Source organism: Haliaeetus albicilla, chromosome 15 (assembly GCF_947461875.1).
Source record: "Haliaeetus albicilla chromosome 15, bHalAlb1.1, whole genome shotgun sequence".
Taxonomy (NCBI): domain Eukaryota; kingdom Metazoa; phylum Chordata; class Aves; order Accipitriformes; family Accipitridae; genus Haliaeetus; species Haliaeetus albicilla.
This window is the reverse complement of record NC_091497.1, coordinates 5813670-5830856: the sequence shown is the minus strand read 5'-3', so window position 1 is coordinate 5830856 and position 17187 is coordinate 5813670. Positions and strand designations below refer to the sequence as shown.

General features: G+C 39.8%; 1 protein-coding gene across 4 annotated transcripts in view; it reads right to left on the bottom strand.

The window, feature by feature from the left end:
- The window catches only part of NALCN (sodium leak channel, non-selective), a 245446-nt gene that overhangs the window by 3019 nt on the left and 225240 nt on the right, over positions 1-17187 (bottom strand). For all 4 annotated transcript variants that reach the window (XM_069802379.1, XM_069802380.1, XM_069802381.1 and 1 more), the window contains 13 exons: positions 17026-17119; positions 16393-16499; positions 15923-15997; positions 12917-13036; positions 11720-11788; positions 9740-9888; positions 8947-9040; positions 8036-8168; positions 7359-7474; positions 4860-5017; positions 4050-4200; positions 1821-1970; positions 1025-1142 (listed from right to left, as the gene is read on the bottom strand). In XM_069802379.1, the coding sequence (XP_069658480.1) occupies positions 1025-1142; positions 1821-1970; positions 4050-4200; positions 4860-5017; positions 7359-7474; positions 8036-8168; positions 8947-9040; positions 9740-9888; positions 11720-11788; positions 12917-13036; positions 15923-15997; positions 16393-16499; positions 17026-17119 (1534 nt within the window). The remainder of the gene's footprint in view (positions 1-1024; positions 1143-1820; positions 1971-4049; positions 4201-4859; positions 5018-7358; positions 7475-8035; positions 8169-8946; positions 9041-9739; positions 9889-11719; positions 11789-12916; positions 13037-15922; positions 15998-16392; positions 16500-17025; positions 17120-17187) is intronic.

The following is a 17187-nucleotide window of genomic DNA, read 5'->3' as shown; positions in this document are numbered from 1 at the left end:
TCCCTCTTTTACTCTCTCTCTGTTCCAACAAAATGTTCATCTTTGCTGCTCAGTGATATTTAAGTGGAAAACATGGATTGAAAGCTCTCTATTAAGCTGTCCTGTTTCTCGGACAAGTACTCTGCTCACAAAAGTAGGGTTAATGGTACTCATAGCATGACCATCTCTTCTACTTCCACCTAGCTATGATTAGGGTCTCAACAGCGGCAACCTTTGAAGGCAGCGCTCTGACTCAGAATAGGACTGACTGATGACAGCTGAAAGGTTGATGTGCACACACCTAACCTGCTGGTCACGAGTGTGGCAGGCAGCAGAGGTCAAGATGTACTTTAAGAGAGACTATTTCAGGTGGTGGAGAGTGCTCTTGAGATAAAGACTTAATAAGGCCTCAGGCTGTACCTATGCACCTCTCCCACCCTCCTATAAGCATCCTCCTATAAGGCATAGTCTAGCCTTTCTTTTCTAGCAGACTGTAGTTACTAGAATAACTTGAGGACGTTTCCCGTTTCTGAGAAAATAAACAGGAAACTGATTGTACACCTGGCCAATTCCTGGCTGAAGTGAAGATATAAAAATGTATACTTACGGTATAAGGTATAAACCATACGCCTGGTATGCCTAGACAAGACAAGGCACTCAGAAGTTACTACTGTTAGGGAAAACTTGATTCATTTTCACTATGCTTTATATGATAAAAGAGAACTCTAAATGCACAAGATGCTATCCAAACATATGGGATGGTATTGCCCCCAATCCAAAGATCCTGACTAAATGTATGAAAAAGTAAAAAAAACCCAACCACCTGCACATGGCAATGCTTGGGCCCATTTTCCAACCTTTCAGAACTGGGAGGAAGGGGAGAGATTGCTGTATTTCATCATGTGTGAGGGTAGAAAAACCCTGATGTTGGTGCCAGCAGCAGGCAGGAGGTAGAACTGTGCATCATGAAGCCTCTCATGGCCTTGTTCTTGTACAGCAGTGATTTGGCATGTGGGGACTCTAGCAATAAACATTTTTCACTTACCTGATGGCAAACGCCATTGTCCAAATTTCCGCTGAGGTTTCCCAGCATCTGCAGAGTCTTGTCGATAGCCACCTCTGTCAGAAAGTGTTGGGCTAAGGAGCTGCTGCTGGCTACTGGTCTGAACAGAGAAAAAAGAATCTCAGTCATAGTTCCCCATTGCATGGGGATAATCCTAAGAAGGGTTATCTTTCTATTCTGTTTACAAGCCTTATAGATGAATACAAACAAAACATATTGACATTTGTTAAGGTGATATGGTTTCTATTCTTCACTGCCCCAGAAAGCTACTACTAATAGGAAAAAATAAAAAGACCGTTTGGGCTCAATTACATTATATTCCCCACTGAAGGGTACAAAATTGTTCTCAGCCTTCGACAGTGGAGTCCTTATGTTGTACCTTCTTCATTTTCTGCCCTGGAAGAGCCCAGGACCCCTGCCCAGAGGACCCGGCATGCCCAATGTTACCACTCTCAGCGTAAACACTACTTCAGAATGCTTGAACAGGAAAGCTTCACATCCCTGAGCGTGTACACAGCTCATGCTAGAGCTCAAAGTTGGTGCTGCCAGAGTCGTACGGCTGAGTTTGCCCTTTATGGTGCTAGCAAGACAGCTAACTAAGCTGGAGAATTACTGCCTTAGACCATCTTGCCTTTACATCTGAAGGCAAAGATTGAAGCAAAACAAGATAATGCTTACAACTTTCCCAGTTAAAGTGATATTTAAAAAAGAACAAATAAGAAACATGGAAGTTTTCTGGATTTGTTCTGAGTAGCTGATAGTCTTCTGGTTAACATACCTCTGGCTGTGCACTGTTATCCTGATTAACAGCATTCATATCTTCACTCGGCTGTGTTGTCTCAATGCTGGGAGGATTCAGAAATCGGCTCAACTCCTGCTGTTGACTCTCTCGTAGACTATGGATAATGCTGCACGACTGCTGTTGTTTCTGTCAAGGTATAATATGTGACAACAAAATGTTCTCATTGGTGTGTCACAGTGCTTGATTTTTTTTAAAGCCTTCTAAATATTTAACCGAACAGTGAGCACCAGATGTGGATACCAGGTGCATCGATAAAGCTACATGTATTAGATGGTCACTATTTAAATAAAGTGACTTCCAGCATATGTCTAACCTTTATGTAGGGACCAAAGGATGAAACTTATAAACTATATTAAGTGGAAGGGAAGTTGTTCAATTGTTGGTTTAAGCCTAGAGTTTAAAAACATATTGTTTTGAATTTTTAAGTTAGAAGTTCTTGCAAAGAAAAAATTCTGATTTCTTTCATGGACTTTGGAACAGGCTGTCAGTAAGACTGAATAAAACAGTAGTGGAAACCTTGGGACTGAGTATAGATTTACAGTACAAATAGAAAAACAAAACCACTACCATTATGATCTTACAATCTAATTTGCTTTTAAATGAAAATAAACAGCCCTTAGGAAGGGTTTCACTTTCCTGGGTAGTTTTCACCGGCTCCCTCTAGAGAGACTTAGAGACTAACAAGAGAATTTGAAAATATATATTAACTTCCATAATTACATTCAGTTTATAAAAGGTTCATATAATGTGAAATGATCTGAACCACATTATTAGAGAGAAATGAATAGCATATTTACTTTAACATAGTGTAATTCAATATCATAATGAAATGAACAACAGTTGAACAAACCCCGAATTGAGAGCTGAGATTAAATTTACTGCCATTATTATTACAGAGATAAGATCAAAATGAAACTATCTATCTGAATATGCCTTGAACACTGACGTTTCAGCTGGAATGTACGTTACATTCAAATTGTCCAGTTATGTTTTTTTATAAGTTTACGAACAGAAAATGATTCCATGATCACAGATCTCTATGGAAAACCTCCAGTCACAAGAAGTAAGCTTTTATAAAAATAAAAAATATATGTGCCAAAACCTGGACTCAGCCTTACAGTAACTGAAAAATCAGTCATCAAGGCAACCAGGGTGTGACTTTTTATATAAAGGAAGAGTTGGTTTTGGAAGAAAAGAGGAGAATAACTGCAAAACCTAATTCAAATTTCCTGAATTTTTTTTTAATATAAATTTCATCCAAGACAAACTTTGACCAGCATATATTGTAGCTATCCTGAGCAAAGGCAAAAATGTTTCTGATGATCAGAAGCACTGCGTAAACAGAATACAGAACCACTGGCTAGCTCTATACTAGTACATTAAACAGACCGGGATTTCCTGCAGTGCTGAAGCCAAGTGACAGGCAAGGACTTGCATGATCTGGCTGATCTAGACAGCTTCAACCACTGCCTACTGGGAGCAGTCTCCACCCTGACCCATGCCTCGAGGGCAGCGATGCTCCTATGGCAGTGGTCTGGGAGACCCCGCGGCACTGGTCTGGGAGGGTACGAGTACGCACGGGCCAAAACTGTGCCGAGGAACATGCTAACGAGGATGGGTGACCTCGTCCCAGTCCTGAGCCGAAGCCTTGGCCCTGCTTAATTTACTGGCATAGACACAGCTACTGTGTGCCACGGTTCATATACCTGATTTGCACTTACACACTGCTCATTTGCACACACAGTTACTGTGATGGCTCACTCAAATGATGTATCTTGATAAGGGTTCCATCTGAAGAGTCATCTGCTGGTGACTGATCATGGTATCTTCTGCCAGCAGAGGCAAGGAAATTATACAATTACATTCTATGAGGAAGGATTAGGCCTATGAGGTTTCATCAAATTACATTGTTTTTTCTTTATTCCTTTGACTTTGGTCTCTGCACATGCATCTTCCAGCTGTATTGAAAAGACAGATAAATTTTTGGCAGGAAGACAGTTTTTGCCTTCAAAAGATGCTTATTTTTGTAGCGCTTTCAATTGAGCTGTAACATACTTTTTTTGTTCAGTTAGCAACTGCTACATACTTCTTCACATAAACATTATTGTGACTCCAGAGTAAATGAAGCATAGTGACAGCAAATTCCAACACTGTTGAGCAGTACAATTTCTGCAACCATTTAGATCCTGGTTTAGCTTGACTTACTGCTCTGATTCGCTTTAAGCACTTCTTCAGCCACATGCGTATGGTCTGCTTGGCCACCTCCTCTTCTATGGTATATTCCAGTTGCTCCCTAGCAAGCAGCTCTTCCAGTTGAAGACTTTTTCTGATATCAACAGACCTATATGAAAGCATGCTGGAAGAAACATAGATTAATTTTTTTTAAATGCTGGTGATGTTACATTTTAATTTAGAACGTCAAAGCTCATACTGAAGACCTTAATGCAAAAATACATAATTCAGGTGTATGCAGCAAATTCATATTTGAAGTTAAAAAATGCTAAGATGATTCCAGAAGAGACTTGTGGTGCTCAAAACAAACGAAGACCTTATCACCTACATCTAGCTATCCAATACAGGTGAGCTGCTGAACCATAAGCAACTAGGGCATTTGTGGTGGTTTGTTTTTTTTTTTCCCTAAGTGTTTACGCTTGGATAATATTCCCATTTCTATTTTATTTCTAGTCAGATTCACTGTCTTGTTGCTACACATGTGGGGGCAACCTTTCGTTACTTGGGATACAAGAACGACACGTGACTGCTGTTTATGACAAACTGTCTCCGGTGAAAACATTAAAATTACTTAGAGCTGATTCCCTAGGACCTGTGTTTTGCATCACTAATATTTTTTGCAGGAAAAAAAGAGAAATCTAATTTTTGTATTACATTTAAAATAGCAGTGCCTCTGTAGCTACTGGTCTTGCCTTTTCCCAAGCCTAATGAATACCTGTTAGCCTGGAGAGAAACACAGGCCACTATACCTGTTCTACAAATTCAGAGAAAATCTCAGAGTACCTGAGCACGTCATGGAAAGTGACATCACCACCATTATGGAGCCGTTCCATTTCATAGCACATGTGCTTGAACAGCAGCTTGTCCTTGTCGAGGTCTACCTCCAGCCTGCCCCGCAGAAGCCTCAGCAGAAATTTCACTCGGAAGGTAGGGATTACTCCCTGGGTAAAATTGCATAATAGATGGTAAATTGTTACTGTGACCTAACAACCAACTCAGACATTCAACTCGATCAGTGAGAGAAACACTATTTCTCCAGAGACTCTGTGTCAAATCCTGGCCTATTTAAGTCACTGTGAATACATTACTGAAGAATATACACACGCAGCCAGCTCTTCAGCACACTGATGGAAGTCTTTGCTGTTATTTGACTGATATACAATGAGAATCTGTGCTGTTAATTTTGCCAGAAATTTTCAAAATTGCTTGGGGATTTAGTTTCCCCATTTGCATTAATCTGTGATGAGAATCATATGTCCAAAGAGCTGCCTTTGAAAAACTGAAATTAAACTACAATTTAAACATTCGCAGCCAGGCTTATACCTGGCTGTAAACCTGTCCCCTTCTCTGTGCATCTTTGGACAGGAGAAAGTTGGGAGTTTACTGGCTTTTCAAAGGTCTTCTGTTCTGAGAGTCAACCTAGCACATGTTCCGCTTTTTGTGACAATAATTTTGATCGCTGTTAAAAAATTAGGACTGTATTTCCCTCTGAAACTGTGGTATCCATACTCTTTACATATTTTGTTTTGCTAAATGAGCCTGACTGGAACTATTTTTGCTGTCATGTGTTGTTCCACATCAGAGAGAGATCCTGTCAGTGCTGGGCATGCTGGATTCAGAACTCTCCACCTCCATCAGTACAGACTGTGGCTTCCATCTCCAGCACAGGCATGTGCCAACTACAAGCAACCAACTCATTGTTCATATTCAAATCTTAATGATGTCATAAATCATTCGGATGATGATTTAACTTCTGAGCATCTGAACAGCTCAGTCTCCCAGATGTTCTTCTCATCCCAGAATCACAGAATGGTTGAGGTTGGAAGGGACCTCTGTATGTCACCTTGTCCAACCTCCTCTGCTTAAGCAGGGTCTCCCAAAACCGGTTTCCCAGGACCATGTCCAGATGGCTTTTGAGTATCTCTAAGGATAGAGACTCCACAAACTCCCTGGGTAACCTGTGCTGGTGCTCAGTCACCCTCACTGTGAAAAAGTCTTTCCTGATGTTCAGAGGGAACCTCCGGTGTTTCAGCTTGTGCCCATTACCTCTGGTCCTGTCACTGGGCACCACTGAGCAGAACCTGGCTCTGTCTTCTTTGCACCTTCCCTTCAGGTATTTATGTATACTGATGAGATTCCCCCTGAGCCTTCTCTTCTCCAGGCTGAACAGTCTCAGCTGTCTCAGCCTTTCCTTGTTGAAGACATGCTCCAGTCCCTTCATCGTCTTACTCACCTCACTTCATCATCACCTTTGCTGGACTCTCTCCAGTATGTCTATGTCTCTGTTGCACAGAGGAGCCCAGAACTGGACCCAGGACTCCAGGTGTGGCCTCACCAGTGCTGAGTAGAGGGGAAGGATCCTCCCCCTTGGCCTGCTGGCCATACTTGCCTAATGCAGCCCAGGATACCATTAGCCCTTTTTGCCGCAAGGGCACTGCTGGCTCATGTTCAACTTGGTGTCCACCAGGACTCCCAGGTTCTTTGCTGCCAAGCTGCTTTCCAGCTGAGTGGCCCCCAGCATGTACTGGCGCCTGGGGTTGTTCCTCTCCAGGTGCAGAATTTTGCAGTTCTCCTTGTTGAACTTAATGAGGTTCCTGTCTGCCCATTCCTCCAGCCTGTCGAGGTCCCTCTGGATGGCAGCATGACCCTCTGGCATATCAGCCACTCCTCCCAGTTTGGTGTCATCAGCAAACTTGCTGAGGGTGCACTCTGCCCCATCACCCAGGTCATTAAAGAAGATGTTGAACAGGATTGGACCCAATATTGACCCCTGGAGTACAGGACTAGTTACTGGCCTCCAACTGGAATCTGTGCTGCTGACCATCACCCTCTGGGCCTGGCCATTCAGCCAGTTCTCAGTCCACTTCATCATCTTCTCATCCAGCCCATACTTCATCAGCTTCTCTATGAGGATATTACAGAAGACAGTGCTGAAATCTCAGCAAAGCCCTTCTGAAGATCAGACACACAAATGGATGTGAGCCTGTAGACTTCCAAGGGAACAGCTCTCAGGGAGATGGGAGGAAAGATGCTATTGTATTGATTCTAGGAATATCTAAATTTGTTTTTAAATCTACTATTATAAATACTTCACAGTAGTAAAGAATATGGGTTAGTATTTGAAGGGCCATGAACAATGTTAGATCATACTCACTGAACTTTTAGAACGTGAACAGTAACTGCTCAGTGAGTTTTGTCAGCACACTTTGTTTTCCCCCTATGCTTTTTCAAGGGAAAAACGTAAATTTACTGGATTTCTGTGCTTGTTATCAAGTTTCTTACCTCTCTTTTGTCATCAACCATGTTCCATATAATTTGAAAATGCCTAAGATCATTGTAACTTAGAAGTTGGTCTTCTTCAGTTGAGTAAAACAATGAGAAATTCTCCACAATGATAGCTGAAAATCACAAAACCAAAAAACGCTATAAAGAAAGCCTGTAGTTACATTCTAACTGGTTAACATCCATAAGCAACTATGATTTCAAGAGAATATGAATTCTGTTGTGCAAACTTGATGTTAATAAGTGCCTTTAGCTGTATGTTCAGATGATTTTGAATGGATAATATACTGTCATGCTACATCAATATTCACTTGCTCACTTTTTAAAAGCTGTATCTTATATGCTGGTGAGATGCCTAATCTAATATCTAAGATCAGTTAGGTGAATTCCAATGATGTTGGAAAAATGTTAACTGGAGGAAGGAAAAGCTCAGAAAATAGTATTTCTTAGGGTAACTCTACAAATACAGCATATCTCTTTGTTCAAAAAACTTTCATTCCCCAGATTCCTGAGTTTTAGCATACACCATGCCAGAGAAGAGTCAAAATCATCATATGCATATACGGTAACAGTGAAGGTACAAGGTAACCTCATACCTGAATAGCACAACAGACTCACTTCTAACATACTACATGCCAAGATAGAGCTTTTTGTTATTAACGAACATTTTCACTTACCAACAAGCAAATTTAGCATGATGTATGCAATGATGACATAAAATGAACAGAAGTACATAAGAGCACCAGCATAATTTCCACAGTCTGTTTTCCAGTAAGTGCTGTTATCTGGCGTACAAAATGGAGGCTGAACCTTCAAAACAAAAGAAAACAAAGTCAATCAATGATAAGAAGAGATTCTTAATTTCTCTGCAATCAATACAATACTTATGACTATCATTTCTTTAAAGCTTCCCAATTAGGGAATAATATTATTATTGTGGGCAGGTTTTTGTTGTTCCTTTAGTAGTTAGAAATCAAAAACCAGAGAGAGGTACGACAAAAAAGGCGTAGGCGTGGATCTCACTACCATACACAAGGCACATTGTGCATTATGCCACTATAAAGAAACAACTTGGTGCTCTGAAACGTGGCAGTTTTCAAAAAGCTTCCCTGCCCATTCCTTTAAAAAGGAAGGGAATATGATTTTCATCACAATGGAATCAACAGAGGGAAATTTACTTGGGCAAATAAAGTGTTTTAAGAACAAATTTTGAGGTCCTTAAGATGGAATTCACACAGAATGAGCCAAAGTGCATGCATTAAAGACAAAGTTAACCTGAAAAGTCAGTTTGCCCCAGTCAAAACAGAGATAACAGTGGAAAAATGAGTTACTGCACTTCTGATTTTGAAAACACCTTTTTATTTTTGTCTTTTAAACAGCTTAGCCCCATGAAATATTACACTGTGAGTGTGTGATTGGAACTGCAATGTGTGTGTCATGTTCTGAGGTTTCGCGAACATTATATCCCTTGAAGAGATAAAGGTAATCACAACATTCCTTGTACAAAGCTAAGATACTGGAAACACTTTGAGATGCAATGGTGTCTCCTGTTTCTTGCCTACTTTATCTCTGGCAGTATCGTATTTACCATGCAGTCATGCATAATTTTGTTCCAGTCTTCTCCAGTAACTATTCTGAAGAGTACAGTAATAGCCTTGCCAGCTGATGAAAAATTTGCATGTCTGTTTTAAAGAATAAGAGAGAGAGAGGTCATTTCACGTCCCAGAATTAAAAAGTTGACAAGAAAAAATGCAAATAAATTCCACTTTCTACCGTTCTACTATTTTAAACTAAAAATAGTTAGAGTATTATTTGAAGGAGCTCATTGAATTATTTATTCCATGACTTAAGATACAGTAACTGAACTTTGGCTCAGACACAGGTCTGAGTATTTTGGCTCATTTTATCAAAGAGCTAAAGCAGACTCAAAGCCAGATCCTATCCCCTGTCTCCATTCTCTTCCTGAAGCCTGATGATGCTATTGATTGGGAAGTCTCCAGTTAACAGCCAGTTCACAGAACTGTCCCCTCTCTGTATCGGCCTGGTATATGGATCCTGTTCCTGGGTGATGCTGATAAGGTGTCGTAGGTACGCTGTGTTTCAGCAGCTTGTGGCTAGCTCAGTGCTGCTTTGAAGCATATTCTAGCTGGGATAATGAAGAACAGCTCTCAGTCTGCTCTGGGCTGGATTGGGTGCCATTTGGTCCAATGCACAAGGACTGGGAAGATGGCTCAGTGTCTCCTATCAGAAATTCTGTTTAGAGCTCTTCAGCTAGACCTGGAGACTTGTCTGATTTTTGCCACGGGTAAACTTCTCTCCAGCAGAATGTGATTTTTTCAGGCTGTTTAAAGAACATCTCCATGAGGTAGTACATACCGTACCTGTTAATGTTCTCTCCGTATTTCACTGTACCAAATAAAACCACTCCAGCAAAAGCATAACAAAGAAGCAGTAAGAACATTCCCACTATGATGAAGAAACTCTTGTACATGCTGACAACCACAGTCAGGAGCAGCATTTTTAGTGTCACCTGGAAGGACAGAGAAAAAGCAATCCATGACAGAATTCAGGAAAGCAGAGATAAAAGGGAAAAGAGAGTTATTGCACTCGCCATTTTGACAATGGATTTTTTTACACATATAGACTAATGGATGAGCCCAGTGAAATGGTACATTATGAATCTGATTGGAACTGAACATTTTGTGTCTTCCTCTGAAATTTAGTGTGCTTTTTACTTGTTAAAGAGATCAGTATATCCACCTAATTTACAAGGTCAAGATGTTGCTCCTCAAAGAGTATATATAGGATAATACAGTGGAGGATAATACAGCAATAATACAGCATAAGTTTAACTATAATATTCTAGGATCAGTATACTCCAGAAGTATCAAAATTAGTATTGCATGAACAGTGGTGCAGTAAACTACTTTGGGCTTACCTGAAAGTGATGTTAACTGTTAGGTGGAAACCACAGATACTGCAGCCTACCTAAAGGAATGGGTTGATGTATAGAGAAGGGGATTTCCTTAAGATGAGCACAGCTTGATTAAACTAGTAATTTCTCATGCAAGTTGGCCAAAGAGCTTAAGAAGAGAGAATAATTTTGGAAATTACATAGGCCATAGGCCTAGATAATAGATGTTACTTTCCCATGCATCCCATATTGTACATTTTACTCTTGATAAAGTTATTGCCCTAGATTGTCCTAACAACCTTACGCACTTTGGATGCTATGGAAAATTCTTTTTAATGGGACTGAAGGTAGCAGTTTTCTTTAGATTCGTGCCAAACTGATAACTCATGCTGACTTTTAGTGATCACATTGCATCACAACAGATAAATTAGTGAAACTGATACAGCTCCTAACATGAAAGCACAAATGACAAGGTTAAAACCTTGAAAAAACTTTAGAATCAATCAGAAAGCTTTGAAGACAATCACTTGGTCTGGCTGCATAGGAGAAGCAAGGATTTTTCATTTCAGTTCCAAGGGTCTACAGGCTCTGTGTAGTTTGATTGAAAGAAAACTTTTTATCTTTACTGAACAAAGCCTCTGACTTACTGCTCTTAACCCCAGCAACTTAGTACAGCAGTCTTTTCACCACATTTACTTTAATATGTCAGACTTCACAGAAAATGTTTGTATAGTCTAAGAAGTTCTACAGCAAGAGAATGCAGAGTGTCACCACTTGTTAAACAAATGTGTTTGTTCTCTGTCTATGCTTATTCTGCCAGCCTACTCTCAATTACACCAGAGCAAATCCAAACAAAAAAGAAATGTAAACTTTAGAAGTGACTTGCTTGGTCGCCATGCCAGTGTTTCCAGAAGAATATCTTGGCCCAGTATTTTTTTTAAATTGAACATAAATGCTTTACTGTGATAAGACATACATTGTAGAGACACAAGACACAGACTTGCACTCTGGAGGAAGAAACTTCTATAACAGAGCACTATCACAACAAGATGAGTGCATTAACCACCACTCCCCTAGTCTTGCAGAGAAAATATATAAACAGCATGCACATCAGACCACACTGAAATGGCAAGGACTGAAAGTAGCACAATGTATGTTCGGAGTTTTAGAGAGCATTCTTAAAAAACTGTGTGGTATTGCAGTTTCACTTTATTTTGCAAAAAATGCAGCTTTTCCAGTAACCATAATATAGTGCTATTATAGAATAGACATAAAATCCTGACATTTTAAAGACAGGATGTAAATTTGGAGACTGCTGCTTGAAGTATCCTTTTTTTTTGGCATACAAAATGGAGCCTTACAGAATGTGCACTAGAGATGAGTAGCAACTAGTCCTTTAATCTATACATGAGCACTGCAATGGTTGTATTTCTTAATTTATACTTACGTGCTTCCCACAAATTGAGAAAAACCTGAAGACAATTACGCATGCCCCCATCATGTATGTGTACGCATTCTGGAACAGGAACACAGAAGACTTAATACATTGGCCCCCCAGGGATCTCATGGAAAGACCATGATGATTGGTCTTTTAATAATGCAGGGCTGTTGCCATATGAAATAAGAGAAATCATAAACTAGTAGCACCAATATTTCAATAACAGTGGAGCAGTAAGAAACTAACACTTGCACTCTAGAGGAAGAAACTTCTATAAGAGAGCACTATCACAACAAGATGAGTGCTAACTACCTACCTACCTAACCACCACTTCAAAAACACTAACCAAACATCCCCACATATCGAACCAAAAAGCCTTCAATCCTCTTTAGCTGGGCTGCAATTATGTCCAGTACCCCCAGTCTGCTTATCTAGGCAGCTGCTGGCTTAGAGAAACTCCTCAGACCTTCCAAGCTACTCAGCAGCAGGGAGCAAACTGTGAACGTCAGGGCAAAATGACAAGTCACACAAGACAGGTTTTCCTCCAAACAGAGCTCAGGGCAAACAAGAGCAAAGCCTGCAGCCATGATAGGGTTGTGACTTCGACAATTTGTGATTCATGACAAGTATCAACTATTCCTTCTCCTTCCCTCGTAAATAAGGGAACCAGGAGTGTAGCCACATTTTAAAAACTGGGGTGGGATGAAGGGAGAGCTGATTTCCTCCTCTCTCCTCCATGCCTTCTTGGATTAAACATCATCCCTTAACTAAAACCAGAGCTACATAATCGCTGCTGGGTTTGGGACAGATTGTATTGTTCAGCAATTTTGAACCTATGCCTTCTTCCAGTCCTCTGCTCCTGCCTGGATTCTGTGCATTGCCTCTTTCTTCCTTGATGCTTATGAGACTGCTGTTGGCAAGAGCTCTCGGTCTCTTTGGATTCCTTCCCTTCCTCACTCACATCCCTCTTGAAGACATCAGTTTTCTACCACATTTATAGATTCTACATCAGTAAGACAACTTTTTTACTTCATCATTGCCCAAGACGATTCCTTCTTCTTAGCATCAAGCTTAATTTGTTTCAGCTGTATTTCAGCCTCATTAAACTCCCAAGGGTTTATCTAGATGTATAGCAGTGATCCTACTGCTGGTGCTAAACAGATAAAATCAAGCTTAATCACTGGAACCATGTTTTGTAAATCTTACCAATAAGGCAAAGTGAAGTATCACCCATATAACTCCAAGAGATGTCACCAAGAGATCGTACCGATTTCTTCTGCTTTGCCAGAAGCCAGAAGGTGACATGGCAATAATCTTCATTGTGACCTATGGATAAAAACAATTTCTCAGTTGTACTGAATAAATGGTTATTTCTTGCTAGAAGAACCTCTTCCATTCTCTAAAATGTTTGATTGAATTTATCTTATGAAATAGTTTCAAACAACCATGGGCAGGTTTCATATCAGCTCACTGTTCCCATGTGGACAAGTGAGGCTGCTGGACTAACCCGATCACATAAACTTTCCTTAGATGGAGGAAAATGGGTACTTGTGGCCAAGACGAGGGGATGAACAGAATTCTGCAAGTCTCTCTCTCTCTCTCTCTCTCCCCATCAAGTATCGAAGGAAGGAGTGCAGCTGACCACCTCAGACTCAATGCTTAATGTATAGATTGCTGAGGTGAATGTGAGCTTAAGCTTTCATATAGTTAAGCAAGTCATGAAGTTAGAAAATGATTATGTCAATGATATGTAGCTAAAAGAGGTAGTAGTATCCTATCTAGCTACCTGTCTTCAAGCAGGCTAAAATCACAGAAGCACATTTGAACTCAAGAATATAATTGTGTTCTGCAGCACCTCTAGTTCAAATTAATTAAAAAGCCTTCCCATATTGCAAGTGTTTCTTGCTTTAAGGAATACTCTGTACTCAGCACCATCTGTGCTCAGCAGCATATAAGAGAAGAAAGCTAAGAACAGTAAAGGCAGCACATTTTACAAGGTACCTGGTACAAGACAGCAGCCGAAGTGCTTGACATTTCTGATACAGGTAATAAGAGTGCAGACAGGAAGCTTAAGAATAGATACTGATAAAAAGTAGTCACAACAGCTAACAGACATCGAGGTAGGGTGATGCATGGAGAGGGAACACCAGAGAGTTTCTCATACACAATTCGTACTAAACCTCAAAGCAAGTCAAGTGTTACTATATAAAGGCTATAAACGTCAGGCATTCATCATGATTTTTTTCATCCCACCTTGCAACACTGCCATTTAGTAGTATTCTTTACACTTCTGAAACCTAAAGCATATATAAAAGGACAACAGTTTGAGGTAAAAGGCTGATTTTCCAGTTAGTTCTTTCCCGTATAACGTTTTCTGAAGCCTGACTACAAAATGAAGAATATGGTCTCTGAATCTCTAATTGAGGTACCTGAAGGTATCTTGCCTCCTTCTATCCAGTCAGCTGAGATGCCCTAGAATACAGGAGACAGATGCATGGGGCTGGCAGGGATGACACAAGACCTGCAAACATCCCTGCCCCTCTGTAGCGGTTACTGGAGGTAAGGGGAGATCAGTTAGGGTTCCCAAACTGGTAAGCAGTTAATTTAGCCAACTGAATCTCACCCTACATCTCCCTTGATCACAGTGACAGCTTAAACACCTACCTCACATGTACAATTTAGACACCTAAGTTCAGGTGTCTATAATCTTGAACTGAATACCATACCATCCAAATAAAAAAATCACATCTCACTTTATTCTGTGATCAAGTGAGATCTCAGAATTCTTCCTATTCTTCTATACCACATACAATGATGTGAGCAGTAGAGGTTTAAGACTGAATCAGGAGTCCTTAGACTGGACACAGGGCCCTTAGCGATGCAGAAAGCTTTGGCCTTCCTCATGGACCGTGCCTGCTAGTGGTAGCAGAGCATCTACATAGCAGACTCTGTAACTGGATTATGCTGTATTAGGGAAGATCCTGGGCAGGAAGCTGCTGCTTCTCTCCATAAATTGTGTGCACTCACAGTGTGATAGCTTGCCTGTTGAGACAGTCAACAAATTTTTCTTGGCTCTGACAAAGTTCCTTTGAAATTCTAGAAGTGTATTTGTTACCCCGGCAGTGTAAGAGAAAAAAGTATTTCTAAAGACATAGTTACTAGGTAAATTAAAACCTGTCTGTGTATGATACAAATCAAACTTTTCTGTGTTTGCTCAGTTTCTCAAGAGACACTGATTTCTCCTGGGTAGGGAAAAAAGAAGCAACAACACAGACATACTCTAGCTACAGCTGCTACAAGGTATTCACTTCATTGTTTATTCATCACTGCTGGCAAAACCTATCACTGGAACATAAGAACTGTCATATTGGATTAGAGCAGTGGGAAACGTAGTCTACTATACTGTTTCAGATAGTGGTCAGTATCAGCTATTCAGAGGGGACCGAAAAGAAAAATACTAAACCACAAACTTACTTATAAAAGAATTATATACTAACCTAACCACAGAGGAAGCATCTTCTTTAACCTTATAAATGTGTGCTTTGTTACACTACAGATATCCTTATACATATAAAAATATATGCTTTTAAAAATGTGTTTAAGTCCTTAGATTCCAATCTTATGAGAACAGGCTAATTACACCTTGCACAGTTGCTTGGGGTGACAATTTTCGCATAGACAGAGAACCGTTACCACACAGGATCCAGATCTGTGCAACAAAAGATAGACAATACTGGAATTTGACATAGTTTATTAAAAGGCATTAAAATGAAATGTGATACTTAAAAAAACCAAACCAAAACAGAGATGTTTGATGATGTCACAGCTACAGAGTAGTCGGAATTAATGCACCAGGCAAAATATAAATGGATCAAGCAGAACTTCCATGATACAACATGGAATTAATTTAATCTGAGATGTTCTGCAAGAAAAAGAGTTCACTGGGTTCACCAAAACACATGTTGAAATGCTCAGAGTTTTATATATATAAAAGGACACAAAGCTCAAGGTGCTGGACAAGTATGATTATAACAAATTAAAAGTTTAAACAACATGTATTGTAGGAATAAAGACAAGTGACATGGAGAGCCCCAAATGTACTTGTTCAGAAATAAAAACCATAGTGAAGAATGAGACAACATCCCTAAATACAAAATGAAATATACACATACTAGCCTTAATCTCAAGAAGTCATAAAATATATTACTTTACCTCAAGGACAAAAATGAAGGTGAAAACAACTGACATTGTTGCTAAAGGCACAGTCACCGGATCTGCAGCATCCCACTGAAATGCAAAAAAAATCAGAAAAATAGCTGTTAAACAGAACTAAATGCCTCTTCATTGCCTTAACTTTTCTTGTAGGTTTTGTAAATGAATAGATTTCACTTTAAAATATACTCAGACAGGAATGGCATCTTGGTGTTTTCTTCTCTCACAGATTTACAGCTTAACTGGAAATTAAAAATAGTGGACCAGACTACAAAAAGGCAGAAATTCACTCAGCTCCACAAGTTACAATTACTCTACAGTGATCTGTGCCAACTGAGATTGCTGTATCTAGAAATCATGTTCCCCTATATTCATCACAGTAATGGCTCAACTGATCGTTAATTGGTGTTAGGAAATGTGCAACACATGCTGTCCTACTATAATGAAATGCTTAAAAGAAAGACAATTACCTTAACTGATAACAACACAGACTGGGCCAGAACAAGTACAGCAATAGTTCTCTTAAAAAATGGATGCTGAGTTATATCATACATCTTAGCTCTAAAGCCATCGTTATCTGAAAAAGAAAGAGTTCGAGGAGGAGAGTTAAAACACACAGTGGTATTTTTCCATGACATATTTTCCATGTTCATTAGTGGCAAAATAATCCTTTACCAGTTTTAAAATACATTTCTAATTTTCTGCTACAGTTTTCTGTATCAAATAGGGCTTCTGAACATATAATTTCAAATACTGAACACCAGTGTTGCATGAAGGCTTTGGTACTTGTAGGGCAAGTGCATCATTCAACTGCTGTCAGGTTAATACATTCCATTCATATCATTAACAGCCAACTGCAAATATTTTTCACTTAGAAATTCATTTTTTCATTAAGGCTTATCCTAAAACCATCGAAGCACAACCTTTTTGGGGTTGATTTTAATAGCCTTATGCAGAGATCAGTAGTTGGAGCCTGTTTCCACATTAACTTATGCACAACCTCCTAGTGGCCTCACGATTACAATTTTAATTTGAATCGCAGACTCCTGGGGAATTCTGAACACTAGGGCTCAACATGAATAAAATCAAAATATCTTTGATACCCGGACGAGGTGGGAGATGAAGAGGTTGTGCTATCTTCAGTCTGCTTTTCAGATCTTCCCATCGTCTCTGATCTACAGTCAGTAAAGCTGTCCCCTTAATAAACGAAGAGAAGCGTGTAAAGCTTTTGTCGTATAAAAGCTAGAACATTTAATGCTGTAAAC